The sequence below is a fragment of the Metopolophium dirhodum genome, chromosome 5 (assembly GCF_019925205.1).
Source record: "Metopolophium dirhodum isolate CAU chromosome 5, ASM1992520v1, whole genome shotgun sequence".
Lineage (NCBI taxonomy): Eukaryota > Metazoa > Arthropoda > Insecta > Hemiptera > Aphididae > Metopolophium > Metopolophium dirhodum.
In genome coordinates this window covers 13500611-13515301 of record NC_083564.1, presented here as the reverse complement: position 1 = coordinate 13515301, position 14691 = coordinate 13500611, and the positions used below count along the sequence as shown (strand labels likewise).

General features: G+C 34.9%; 1 protein-coding gene across 1 annotated transcript in view; it reads left to right on the top strand.

The window, feature by feature from the left end:
• LOC132944764 (uncharacterized) overlaps positions 1–14009 on the top strand; it is a 58647-nt gene extending 44638 nt beyond the window's left edge. The window contains exons 6-12 of the mRNA XM_061014247.1: positions 1997–2313; positions 2538–2741; positions 2997–3182; positions 4049–4478; positions 4717–4932; positions 5587–5708; positions 7953–14009. Coding sequence (XP_060870230.1) covers positions 1997–2313; positions 2538–2741; positions 2997–3182; positions 4049–4478; positions 4717–4932; positions 5587–5708; positions 7953–8280 — 1803 coding nt within the window. The 3' untranslated portion in view covers positions 8281–14009. The remainder of the gene's footprint in view (positions 1–1996; positions 2314–2537; positions 2742–2996; positions 3183–4048; positions 4479–4716; positions 4933–5586; positions 5709–7952) is intronic.
• Positions 14010–14691: the final 682 nt, after the last annotated feature.

Genomic DNA, 14691 nt, shown 5'->3' with positions numbered 1-14691 from the left:
CGTCTTCCGAAATGTACGTATACCTATCAAAAAGGTGAATGTAAAGTTTAAAACGAGACTGTGAAATTTATCTCGCCGAAAAAAAAACTATTACAAAATTGAAACAATACATTCCTCGCAGATTGCTTGTGCGGCGTGATTAATGTTGAAATTAAAAAAAAAAATTATAACGTAATTGCGTCCATTCAGAGTAAATGTTTGAGTTTTTAATAACAAAGAGTTGTGGTCGTTTCAGGTACTCCACCGCTAAGTAATTTATACAACTTATCACGACTTAAATAAACCATGTTGGTTCTAGAAAACAACCTATAGGTATATTTTAATCTGATAATTAAATAATGTTTTTTTTAAACTAACTATTTAATTAATTTTGTTTAAAAATATAGAAATATTTTTATCTAAAACTAAATTTACTGCTCACAATATTATTATACTACTTAATATTATATACATACGGACATGGCAAAATTTTCAAATCCTGCGTATTGTTATAGAGCCCAAAAATACCATAACCCTTTGAAAATGATATTAATCTTCTATTGAAGTTGAAATATAATATATGTAAATTATATAAATATATTATATTAGGTATACTACGTTAGGAGTAGTAGTGTTCACACAGATCCTCCTCTGCTGTCGGTTCAAACAGAAAAAAAAAAAAAAAAAAAAAAAAAAAAAGGTATACTACGTTAAATGATAAAACAGTAAATTATTAAGTATAATTGATTAATATATTTTAAAGACGCTCTAATAATATTTTCTGATATAATATAATACAAATTAAAAAGTAATGAAAGTTCATTTTAAGAATTAATTAAATGTATATCATAAATTTCATGAATTTTTTTTTGAAGTTTTAGTTATTCAACTTTCTCAAAGTTCCATTTTTGTTAATTTTTTAATCTTTAGATTGCGCTACATAGACTTTCGCATCCTAAAAATTAGGAGAGTACCAAATAAGTGGAAAAAAATATTTACAATACACATCATTATAAAATGTATACCTCCGCTCAAAATGCATAACAATCATGAGTAAAGGCTAAAGGAAAATATTGATACATTTAATGAATTATTTGCGAGACTGCAGATAAAAAGTAGAATTTGAAACATTTTTTTTTCGAATAAAAGTTGTATAAAAGTTGTGTGTTCTATTGCGTTGGTGTATTTAGTGCAAACTATCTGAGAATCGTTTTTATAAAAACAGAAAAATATGTCATACATCTATGTGTACAGTTTAGATGTAACTAGATCATCCATTATGGTTTGTATAACTTATCCGTAAAAGAATTAAACCACTTGAAAATAAATGTATGATAGGTATCGCTTGAATATAAAACTGAGATAACCAACAATAGGTTTCAAACAATAAAGTTAATTAATTTTACAATAGAGGTACCTATTGGAACATTTCAATATAATATGAAACATTATCGTTATTGGTTATTAATTATTATATTATGTATCTAGTAAACAATGAAATGTTAATCAATGGAACAATACGATGCATTCGTATTTCAATTACATCAAAATGGAATATCTAATAAAATACAAAATCTAGAATAGGTATAATATAATGTACAAACGTATAGTCAAACATTAATTTATAAATTATTTCTACCAAACAGCGTTCAATCCAAAATAATTACATATTTTAATGTAGTAATAAAGTGAATAGAAATATAGAGTAACAGTAATTAAACAAGTACTTACAAAATTAAGACATTTTAAGTACTAAGGAAAATAAATAATTTAACGTGCTCTAAATCCTCATAAAAAATGCTTTTCAAATGTTGTATGGCGTAGGTATTTAAAACACAGTATTATTTTATAAAGAGATCAAACAAATGAATTAGCATATACTATTACTTTTATCATTAATTAAACATTAATTAAAAAATGTAAAAATAAACCAAAATTTGGAAAAAAAAAATAGTGTAATTTTATTTCGTGTTTGAGACTTTGGTGTTTAATATACGCAATGCTTTTGGTTATTTAGGTACACTTTGTGGATATCGAATCGATCAAGTATACCAAGAACAAACGGTGTGAATTCTGGATACGGAACACTGGCCGTGGTTGGTTGCACGCACCTTACCACTCTTTGCCGGAGAACACGACGTGCTGGTATCATCTGCAAGCCACCCCAGCCGGTGTCGCGGCTGCCGGATATCCGGTGGATCGTGAACCCGGATCCGGTCCCAGGTACAAGGTATGGGTATCCGTACTCAAGTTCTACGTGACGGGCCCTCAGACCCGGGACTGCACGACCAACCTGATGGTGTGGGACGGAAACTCTTCCTGCCATCCGTTCTGGTGAGTTGAACTGTTTGGTATATTTTTGTGTCATATTATTTATTCTTTCATATTATTCAAGTACCCGTTTATGACCTGCGTGCAGTCGTGTACGTACACAATAATGTAATCATATGACGCTTGCCCTTAATCTCTATTGTGATATTATGTTATCAACGAGTGTTTGTGACGTGATGTACGATTGCCTATTCTTTAATAATACCGTATTATGTATAATCGTTCAGTGATTCGAGAAACGCCTCGTCGTCCGAGTACCAGCACAACAACAGCACGCTGTTGGCCAACTACTGTCCCGGCCAAACGCCGAGGTCTTGCGATCATTTCCTGTTGACCCGGCAACAGCGTCCGTGCACGCTATCCGAGAGTTTCCTGTCCACGTCCCGGTCGCTCACCGTCCAGTTGAACATACAACACGCCACGGCTCTCAGGTAGGACGTATTTATCTTTTATACGATAAACACATATTATAATAAACACGCGTATATAAATATATAAAGTGAACACGCTACGTTTTTATCGATGGATTGATGAGTGTCTTATACCATTTGCTTTTGTAGTAAAATGTCTACGTACGGTCCGGTTGGTAGTGGTGGTGGTGGTGGTAGTAGCAGTGGTTATAGTGTTGTACAGTAGGGGGTAGAAGGGGCTAACGACCGTTTTGACGCCATCATTATTTTCTACAGACCGGTATCGTTTAAAGCTCTGTACGAATTCGTCGACCTGCACCAGGACGGAAGCTCGTGGCCCGAAACCGGAAGTATGTGCTCCAGGATTTTCCGAAGGCCCACGCACTCGCCTTCTAGTACAATAGCCATCCGTTCACCGAAAAACGTATTCTTTTACGGAAGAGGAGGCAATAAAAATTTAAGGTAAACTTAATGCTTAATATTACATTCACGTACTATAAATTATATATGTGACGGGTAGACCGGCTATACCATATACGAATAGATGTATATAATATACTTAGGTGCGCAATTGTATTCAATAATACCACCCTACGCATGAACAATATCTAAAATATATCATTGTTAGTCTTATATCGTCCAAGTCCAAACAATACGAATAGTATTTCCTCGTTTACACTATCTGAAACTCGAAAATTTATTGGTTCGTCCGACAAGAGGTTTTATTGTTCGAGTTTCAACTTTAGATATTTTTATCACTGTTATCATCCCGCATACCCACACATTTGGAATATTTATTGGATATATTATGTATTATATTTAAACTGTTTTCACGACCGTAAAACAAATGTCCAAACGTGAAAAATAATCATTTAATATAATATATTTTATTTTAAACACATCACTTAAATAAATGTACGTTTTCTCTGTTCTTGTTTGAACAACTGTAATCGTATATTCATATTGTTTGCATTCATGCTAATGTATTTTAACTTACAGTCGCAAATATTTATTTTGCATTCCATTAACGTTCAAAAATTCCGGGTAAGTTGTCTTTAAGCGGGGTTAAGCTGGAATAGTAAATAACGCTTGTTAGTCTTCACTTTTATTTTTGTCTACATTTTATATAATATAATAGATCCATTATATTTTGCGTATAAAAAAATTGTACATTTTCAAATCACAAATATTACTTTGCCTATAATTGATTTCAAACGATTAAAAACTGATTACACCACAAAAATCTTATCGACGCAAATACGAGCACATCGATATTGTAACGATGTGAGTCATTGTTTTTAACTTTTTTTTTCTATGTCGTTTTAAAGTTGTGTATTCAGACTGGAAGGACAGCCCGGCGATGTGGCTAAGGTGACAATACTTACGATCGGCTCGGGAGATCGGGGTTGTTATAGCCGTTTGAACAAAGACCGAGGTACTTTACAGTGCGTGGGTGACATCGGATCGTCTCTGAGTGTTTTGGACGAGGTAAACGGCCCGAAGACCATGCTGGTGCCAAGACACTGTCTGTGTTCGACCAACGCGTCCCTGTTGCCGTACACGTTCGTCACATTGGGCTCGAAGGCTTCGATGGTGTGGGACGTGTTCAACATGAACTCCACCGAAGACTTCCGACTTCACTACTTCGAGGCCACCGTGCAGTTCGTCAGGAGAGAGGTGGTGCCGAAACGATGCGAGGTGAAGAGCAACTTGCTGACCGGGCCTGGCGGCCATTTCACGTTCCACTCGCATCACAACGTAAGTACCAGTATAATGATGCACCATGACTGCAGTAATGCACTCTAAAACCTTTTTAATACATCATAATATTTTATCCTTCACTTCGTCTCTACATACCTATATGGCTATATTATTGTATTTTCGAGTACTCGAGCGTCATCGACTTGTATAATATTACATGGATGGATTCGGCGTTGCAGCTTTCGCGACAACAATAATATAATATTATAATTTATATTGTTTCGTTTCGTTTCAGACCACGTGCGAATCCCACTTCGTCATACTCACCCAGCAAAAGTACACCAACAGTTATCTGTACGCCAAGTTGCCCGGATTGGCGATGCCGGACTCGTCGCACGCGGTGCCCAACAACACCCAACACGTGCACTGCCCGACCAACAATCGGTTCATAGTACATGCCGGCGACACGGTCCACACGGTCGTCTGTCCAGACCCGTACTACACGGTCGAGGTTTGTCGCCTAAATATTTCTATATTTAATACCACATTATTGTAATAAAATATTTACAGCGGATAATCCTGCACGGCATACTCATCGTATAATAATAATAATAATAATAATGATGATAAAAAAATAACACACGCAGGCCGCGGCAGTGGGTTCTGACGAGTATACATTTTGACGTAAGTTCGTGAACCGAGCATATTAGAGTCAAAGTATATTTTATTTACGGAAAAAGATGATATTTCAATTTAATTGTTACAAACGATTAAGTTAGTTCAATTGCATCAGTTAAATGGCCCGTTTCATTATTTACATTGCTCCCAACGGGAATATTGACCTTGTGTCGGAAATTTCATTTTACGGTTATTAGATATTAACGTGGTAACGACAAATGCGCGTGGTACACAACCAAGGCAAAGTTTCCACGAGACCACGAGACCACGATTACTAATAACGTGAAACTATGTATTATTATCACGAAATGAAATTGAACAACAATTCATCGTTCCATCTGATCCAGGCCAGTGCGTGATCACAGCGCTCTTTAACTCACCGTGACCCACTGCCTCAGTGCCACATCCTATATAGCATAATATCATCGTCAAAGTCCGAGAGAACCGAAAGTTCATTATCACCGTCTATGTATTGTGTGTGTGGCAGGTGTTTTCGGATGGATGGCACACCAGAGACGTCATGTCGAATTCTTCTCGAGACATCGTCATCGAGTTCATTCCAATCGATCCGGGCTCGTACACCGTGTCTTGGATACAACTATCATCCAGGTATGGTTCATTTTTGCATCCTCTAAACCGAAACCAATTACGGGCATTAGTTAAGTATACTTAATCCTCGTTGTCGTTAAACAGTAGCTATAAGACCTTAACATAATTTCGTGTTTGCCGCTAAATACGGATTCTTGACTTAAGACCCACGTTAAACTATAAATTAATATCATAATAAATTACAACTATAACGACTTATTAATATTGTACTATATTATATTACGCGTTCACCCCGGGGGGCTATGGCATAAAACCAACACAAGGTAATAGTAAAACGGATGTATTTTAACAAGTGTATTATATTTCGTGCATATTTTTTAAGAGAAAATTAATTTGACGGGAAAATTATTTCGACACGTGTACATAAACTATAGATATACAATACCTAGCCGTTCACAAACACTGTTTCGGAAAATTACGCTTTTCCTAAAATTGTTTCACCGATTAATTATCCTGGGCGTTTTTAATAATATTTAGATAATAATTTAGTTGAAAGAAAATATAGTTTACACAAAATAATAACCTAATCTTCGCGATTGATGTGGTGAAATGTGGTGATGTGGCACGCTGGTTGTGAAACGTATCAAAATACCTCATGAATTACTAACTAACTCTAATTGGGACCTAGGGACTCGTTTGCCTAGGTCGTTAAAAAATTATTCCAGCAAGCACTATACCTCTCAAGGGTGCATAATAAATAATATATAGTGTTTCCGCATTATAACATAAAGGCAGCCTGTAAAAAATTATAATAAATAAATCTCGGTTAAACAATCAAAAATATTTCGCTTGTTTCTATAATGTTGTTGCTGGACAACAAATTTTCAAGTTAGTATACACCTAAATATGGTTACCTGATAAACGGAAGTATACACGTCACGTATTTCATCTTTATCTGTAATTTTACGCTCTGCGCACCGTATCGATTTCGTCAGAAGTGCAAAATATATATTATATTGTGTCTACAATAATATACAGTATGGTATTTAGAGGGACTTAGTCGACCTCAAAAATGTAAAAAAAGTAATCTACTATTTGTGCAGTGCAATTGACCCGTGCATTATGGATATAACAAAGTCTGCAATATACTCTTATACGATACTATTTGTATCGTATTTACTATTTTCTATCTACGAAAAGGCATAAAGTGACAATTTTTTTTTCTCTTAAAAATGTAGTTTTTATTTTACCGTAAAATAAAATACGACAATGAAATCCGAAACAGTATGTTTAAATAACGGCATGATCCCTGATACAAACACGACTGCGACGAACCAGTAATGTAAAACCGCGAGTAAAATTATAAATATTATAACTATATGCCCCTCTTGGCTTTTTAGGCTTTATTTGACGGTTTTGATTTTGAGCAAGTTATGAGCATTTTAAAATTGTTTTGTACATTTTTAAATGCGTTATAATATTATTATTTAAAACATTTAATATTAAAAGGTTATTATTAATATTATGAAATGTGTACAAACAAAAATAAAATGTCTTAAAAACCTAAAAATACTCTAAAAATGAAAAAAGTTCAAAAAATGCAAAATAAAAATTTAATTTTTTATTTCCTGTTATATGAAATAAATGTTGTACTTGGAAAGCACTGTTTTAGGAACCTCTAGAAAAAATGAAATTTGCATTGGAATCCGCGCCCTACTATAAATAAAATACTTCAAAATTAAAATATCAATCAAATCCTACGCGAACCTACTCATATATTATTTTTACCTTTAAGTCTGATGATTGACCAATTCACTCCTATATTAAGAATAACAAAGTAAAACATTTTAAATTAAACGTACATTTTTCCATGTTATGCATTTACGAGTACCTAGTAAGACGGAGATACCAACACACACATGCGTTTTCATAACAAAATATGTACTCTCTTATTTTTGCCATGCGATAACGTGGACCGACGGTGATATTGACTCCCCCCCCCCCCCCCGGGAGCACAGCTCCATAGTTTATAATAAATAAAAATGATTTCATATATTATAGGTATAAAATGTATAGCATATAAAATTACCCACTCCTCGTGTTCCCTTCTTTTTCACCTACTGTAGCATAATCAAAAGGGAAAAAAGTGAGATGTGCCTCTATATTATTATATAATAACATGCAACATTTTTTCGTTTCCTCCCGCCCTTTGGACTTGTCCTCAAGAGCCACCATACTCAATTGGTATCGTATATCGTTACAATCGTTTTGTGTTTTTTTTTTTTGTTTTCGAAACGAAAATAGGATCCGAGCCGACGGGCCGTACTGCCACAGCCAGTGCCCTGAGCTGGACGCGTGCATCAACGAGTCGCTGTGGTGCGATGGCGTGGAACACTGTCCGTCCGGTTACGACGAGTCTTTCGGGTACTGCATGCACCTGCTCTATACACACCTGGTGTACAGCATCGCCCTGACCGTAGCCATCATCATCGTGGCCGTGTCGTCGGGGCTCACCGTCCTGTGGTTCCGGCGGTTCCGCTCGGCGACGTCCGCGGCGGCAGGATGCCGGAGCTCGTCCGCCAAGTCCGCGGAGACGGAGGCCGTCGTATCGGCGCGCGACGTGGTTTACTGACATAAGGTCAACGACGTAGTGCACTACGTCGAATACGATCGCGTCACCACCGTCTGATCGGCAGCGGGCGATTGACTCGAACGAAAAATCACCGTCGTCGTCGTCATCATCATCATAATCACTACGCGCGTGCCTCTTATTATACATAACAATTATTTAGCTCCCCTAACTTATACCATTGCCGTGGCGTTGTGCCCGGTCTACACGTGGCCAGTACTCCATCCTAGGGTATCAAGATACTGCTACCTATCTGTTATATAAAGCTAGCGACCTACTGGAGAATCTTCTGACTAGTAAGAAGCTATACAGGCATAATATAGCGTGTCAAGCGAGGGTGGTTTAATATGGGTTGGAGTGTTTGATTTTTTTGGATATAGTAGCGCTCCCCCCCCCCCTTCCCCCGCCACCGGACTGGCTTGAAATTCTTAGCATCGTGTAAATCGGTCTAGCTTGTGCCAAGCCAGGATAATAGTAAGCCGGGATAATCACCGGAAGTACTACCACCATCATTCTAGCCTAGCTTGAAATACTAGCCTCGTGCAGACCGGGCATTAAGGAGAGACATTTATTTTATTTTTTTTATGCGTTTTGAGGGGAAAATTCTGATCCGAAAACGTCCATTGTGGGCACAGCACATTTACTATACACGTGTATACATTTTAGGAGGTGTGGTGTGCAGTGGTACAGCGTTTTTGCTACGAAAGAGTTGGTGATTTACACGGCCATCGAATACCGTAATCGTAGACCAAAATGCCGTCGACGTATCGAATATTTTTGGGAAAAAAAAACATTATGTCACGCGTCGTGATGAAAAGACTTTTGGTTTGAGGGCGTGCGACTGATGTTGTACATATATTCTTTATTATTATTATTTTCTCTCTCTCACTCTCTCTTTCTTTCTCGTCCAAATCACATGGTTCACAGAATTCGGGCAACGGAGTGCCAACGCCTCCTCGTGCTGCACCCGTCCCACCCCGCCCAAAGCCAATATCAGCCCTGACCAGCGGGGCGTGAAATCGACGTTATTGCTCGGTCCAAACATATATTATCTGACCCGACCTAGTTAATTCTTTTTACGCCACAGACACCGCTACCGCCACCACCGCCGCCGCCGTTCGGTGGTCGCCAAAATTCGGTCGTAATTTTCTGACTTGTAAAAACAAAATATCTGAACCGTGCAATATCGTTGGTTATTACGTACACCGCTCGCTCTCTTCAGACGGTGGGAAAGAGGGTTTGGGGCGAGGGTGTAAGTCTCTATACGGCGGCAGATTGGTTTCGCTCTTTCGCACGAAAGTCCAATATTATGACACAAACATAATATGCGGACGTACGTGGATAAGCTAATATAACGCTATACGCACTTACCGGATACGTTATAGTATAATACATTATATCTATGAAGGTACAACTTCCGCTCGTTTTACGACCTCCAAGGTGCATACCCCAACGGAACTATGTACCTGCGCGTACTTCAGAGTAATAATAATGACGTACATTATTATACTGATTTCTTTCATCACCAAACAGTCGTTTTTTCGGCGAATATTTTTTTTTTTACTTTTTCTTATAGTTATATAATATTATAATATCTGTTAAATCTTTTAATATTTTAATCTACAACGTAATATATATACATTTTAAACATCATATTCAACCTAACCAAAATATTTTTCGAATTATAAAAATATAATTTCGAACCAGTCGAACAGACATACTATAATAGCATTTTATTTGCAGATGAGCAGAGTGGAGTTAGATACCCTGCAAAATGTTGGTGTACTTCTCCGCTCGTCTAGTCTTTAAATAAGTACTCTCATAAGTATTTCAAGTCTTGTTCGTGGTTCAAAGTTCGATTTGTATAATATGTATAAGCACATTTCGCTTCGGAGTATGGAGTTAAAATGTACGGGGTAATATTTCCGAAATTAAAAAAAATTATAACGATTATACTAACATAGTGTTGTAACGACTTCTAATTATCAACGTAAAATAATAATTTCAAAAACACGTACGTTTACTGAATGACTGACATTTTATTGATTAAAAAAATAATCACCTATATAATATATGATACACTATTATACTATGTATATTAATTATATAAATACGTCAAAGGAACAAGCTTTTACGCTTTTTCGATTGAACATACACCAGCTACCTATATGTACGTAACCACCTCTGCATTTTGTCCTCTTTATAACATTATATTTCGTGTTTCATTTGGACCAAGCCGCAAAGAGTTCTTAATTGAAAACCTTTGAACAGCTCGCAGAAAAGAGCGTCTATATTACTACCGGCTGTAGAGAATATCGCGAAGATTTACTAATTTATAAAATGGCGGTGTAATTGAATCTCCACATTAGATCCCTCCCCCCTCGCGTTTTAAATTAATTAGTAAATAGTACATGGGTACTATTATTTTCTGTACATATATATAGTGTAGGCGTAGCCCAGGTACATATGGGTCACGTATAATAGCCATTATAGGTACAATCATGATGTATACAGAGTGGTTCACAAAACATGGTAATTTTTTAAAAGTAGGTACCTAAACATAAACATCATATTTTCACATACATAGATTTCAATTAGATAGGAGGTAGACGGTACCTACATTTTGTGACGGTACACACACTATTTGTCCTTCAAACGAGAACCGCCTTTATTATCATGTAAATTGAAAGTCTGAAGATTTTTGAAAATGTTTATGCATCTAAATCGAAATTATGAACTACGTAGTATAGTTTTTGAGTCGTTAAACTTTATGCGAGGCGTGGTCCGTACACTCAACTGCGGAAACGCTCTAAGTGTACGTATCGGCCGGTGTTGCTAGCTCCCGGATGGGTGACCACCCGGGACTTTAGCAACAAATCCTTGCCACACATACAAACGTATGTTCCTCCTGTTCTTCCTGCTACAAACAACCTACAAACAAGAAACAACTAATGGCCATGGTTTCCGGGTTAAGCTAGAAAAAAAAAACATTATGTACTAAAGAACGAGGAAAATAATAAATCATCTACTTAAAAATTTTACATAAAAAGGGTCGTTCTCATTAATTGTAAAAATTCAGTTTGTGCCGCGACAGGAAAATCCTTGAAATGCATAAAATATTCTATATTTATGTCTTCGGAACAGCGTAGGTATTAATGTATTATCTAATACTTGCACAAGATTATAACTTTTAACTACAAGCAATGAATTCCCCATCGTTGAAATCCATTTTCCACTTCTCAGTTTTCTGTTGTTTTGGATACAATTTATTATGATTATTGTTTTGTTAAACTCTGCAAAGACATCACGTAAATACATTCATATCATTGAGGATATTGTATATACTTTTACGAGGTATAAAAGTATTTAGATAACTTTGTTGTTAAATAGTTTTTAAGGACGTCAAAGAAAAAGCTGTATTGTTGTTACAGGCAAAAGAATTAATTATTCGTTTAATGGTACACTTAATTCTTACAAAGTTTTTTTTTTCTAATAAATAATTGCCTTTAAAATCTGTTCAGTTGTGTATAGTCATTACACAATAGTAATACATATTAAATTACTTTTTTTCAAAGTTTTTTCGTGTAATTATCAATCCCACTTTTTTGTCTTCGTTTTAGTATATCTGTAAGTATATATATCTACTTAAAATATTTTGTCCGACGCTCCAACGAACCCAAATGCTTAGCGAGTTTATTAAGATTTATTTTGTTTTTGTAATTCACACTAATGGAATCCTAAAATCTATCGTTTGTGCATTATACTTCAAAGGCGATTACGATAAATAGAAAGTTATGTTAGGTACACGTAAAGTGTGCAGTATATTGTGTATACCTATGCATAATACTATAATGCAGATATGTGTGCGCCAAATCTAACAAACGAATTAAGAAAAACGAATAAAATGTTTAATACAATAATATGAAGAGGATACTAAATGTACAAGTGGAAATCGATCTGAAATAAATAGACCGACGACCGTAACCATATTATGTAGTCATGGTTTTTCTCTTTTGGGACATTCCGAGGTATTGACTAAACGACCAATGGAAGTAGTTGTATATACGATAGCCGATATGTATAACTTAAAAGGATTGAGGGTTTACGAAAGATCGAAAAGATTGAAACGATTCGGTACCGCTATCAAAAAGTAAATCCGGCTTTATGTTTTATATAATATGGTACTATGATAATATATTATAATTTATAACATTATGGGATAATGATATTAAAAAGGTATAAAATAATTATGTTTTTTTCTATGTCATAAATAAGTCATATAATATCTAAGCAATATATTTTGATAAGTAATTAGACACAGTTAAACTAATCGTTAAGAGTTCATTCTTGTTTTTTTTTTTCGTCACGAATTTTTAACATCAGGTTAATAGAAAGTTACTTATACAGTTACGATTCTAGATGAAAATACATAACGTATAGTTACGATGTTTAACAATAACAACCGATTATTATTATTATACACACGCACATTACAATATATTTGAGAGGATGTCAGCGCACTGTTTGTTTTCTCTCTCTCTCTCTCTCTCTCTCTCTCTGACACTCAACCGAAACATAGAAAATTTGCGTTCAGCATAACCAATGGTGTGTTGTTAACCCTAATATTAGAGTGAATTGACCTTTTGCAGTTAAACTTTAAGTTAAGAAGAATTATCTATGTTTGTACGTCGGCATTTTTATAATAATATTTTAATAAATTTTTGCCTGCGATAATTTATGGACGTTTTTTAGTTTTTATATTTTACATACCTACCTACCTACCTATACTCACAAGCTGCATAAAAATTGAAATATCGTAAAAATCATACAAACAAACTCAGATAATTTTCCTAACTTCAAATTTAATCGTTCTATATCTAAAGCTCACTCAACGACGTAATACAACTATACAAGATTAGTCCGACCAATTAACTAAAAAAAAATTACTATATTATGTGTGAGTCAGAGATAGGAACAAAATAAATAGTGCTCTGATATCCTGTTGATAATTTTATACATAATAATTTATAATTTTTTGTGTACCTATATGTTATCTATTATATTATAATAATATGTAATCGGACTTTTTCATAAACAACATAATATTTATTTTTAAGAAATTTTTACCTATAGTTAAAAATCAGGGTAAAAAATATTGATTTCATGTTCAAAGTTATATTTTTACTTTTTTTGTTTGATAGTAGGTTGTTGGCAGGGAGAGGAGGAACGGTTGAATACACGTTTTGTATGTGTGGCAAGGATTCGTTGCTAAAAATCCCGGATGGTCACCCATCCGGGAACTAGCATCGCCGGCCGTTACGTAGACTCAGTGGGTTTCCGCAGTTGAGCGTTCGCACTGCGCCACACCAAACCACTTATACATTATTATGTACGTACCTAAAAATACTATTATGGGCTAGATCGTCAAAATTATTTTATAAGTACCTAACACCATTGTTTCATGACGATTAATATATTAAACAGAACTTACCTATATATCATATTATTATAATTTATAATCGATTTTCATATTGTACGTGACACATATATATAACATATAATATATATATATATATATTATGTATATACTATGCTTAGGTAAGTGTTTGTGTGTAATACGCTTTGGCGAGTCGTGCGTGAAGGAGTTTTTTGTGCAGTCATGTTCGTTGGAGCGATTTGGTACTCGATGGGAGCCTTTACAGTTTTTTTCAAGCCTTAATGGGGGGGGGGGGGGGGGTTTAGGAACACAGACGCCGAAGGAATCGTTTTCGTTTGAATAAGAGTATAAGACGCATTGTAGCGTCGATTGGAAGTAGAACGGCGAGACGAACTTCGGTCGACGAATTAAATATTTCTTTTTTGTACTCTTAGTTTATTTATATGACTATAAAATGTTATAACGTTCTCCGTAAAATCGCAGCGCAATGTGTATAATAATTAATATTATAAAATATAGAAAATAGAATCATGTACTCTCTCTCATATATGCAAATACATAATAATAACAATAATAATATGAATTGTGTATTTATACGTACATAATATTATAATGTTTTTAATATTGCATTTAATACGCACTAGCGTGCAATATTTATAAACTTAGTTGTTTTCTTTTTTACGTTGTTGATTCCGAGTAAAATGTTTAATCCGGAGTGCTTCCAGGTGTTAGTGATACTGTGTACCTTACTCGTGGACAAAAACTGTGTTATGTAAGTGTAATAATAATATAAATAGGTATATATTTTTTTAATTGATATAATATTATAATATATTATGTAAATAATAAATATAGTATTTCAACTTGACATTATTCTACATATTATTATAATATTATAATGATATTGAAATAATATTTAAATATATTCCCGACTTATTAATGACCGACGACTATAGGTTGTGTAGTGTACATAATAT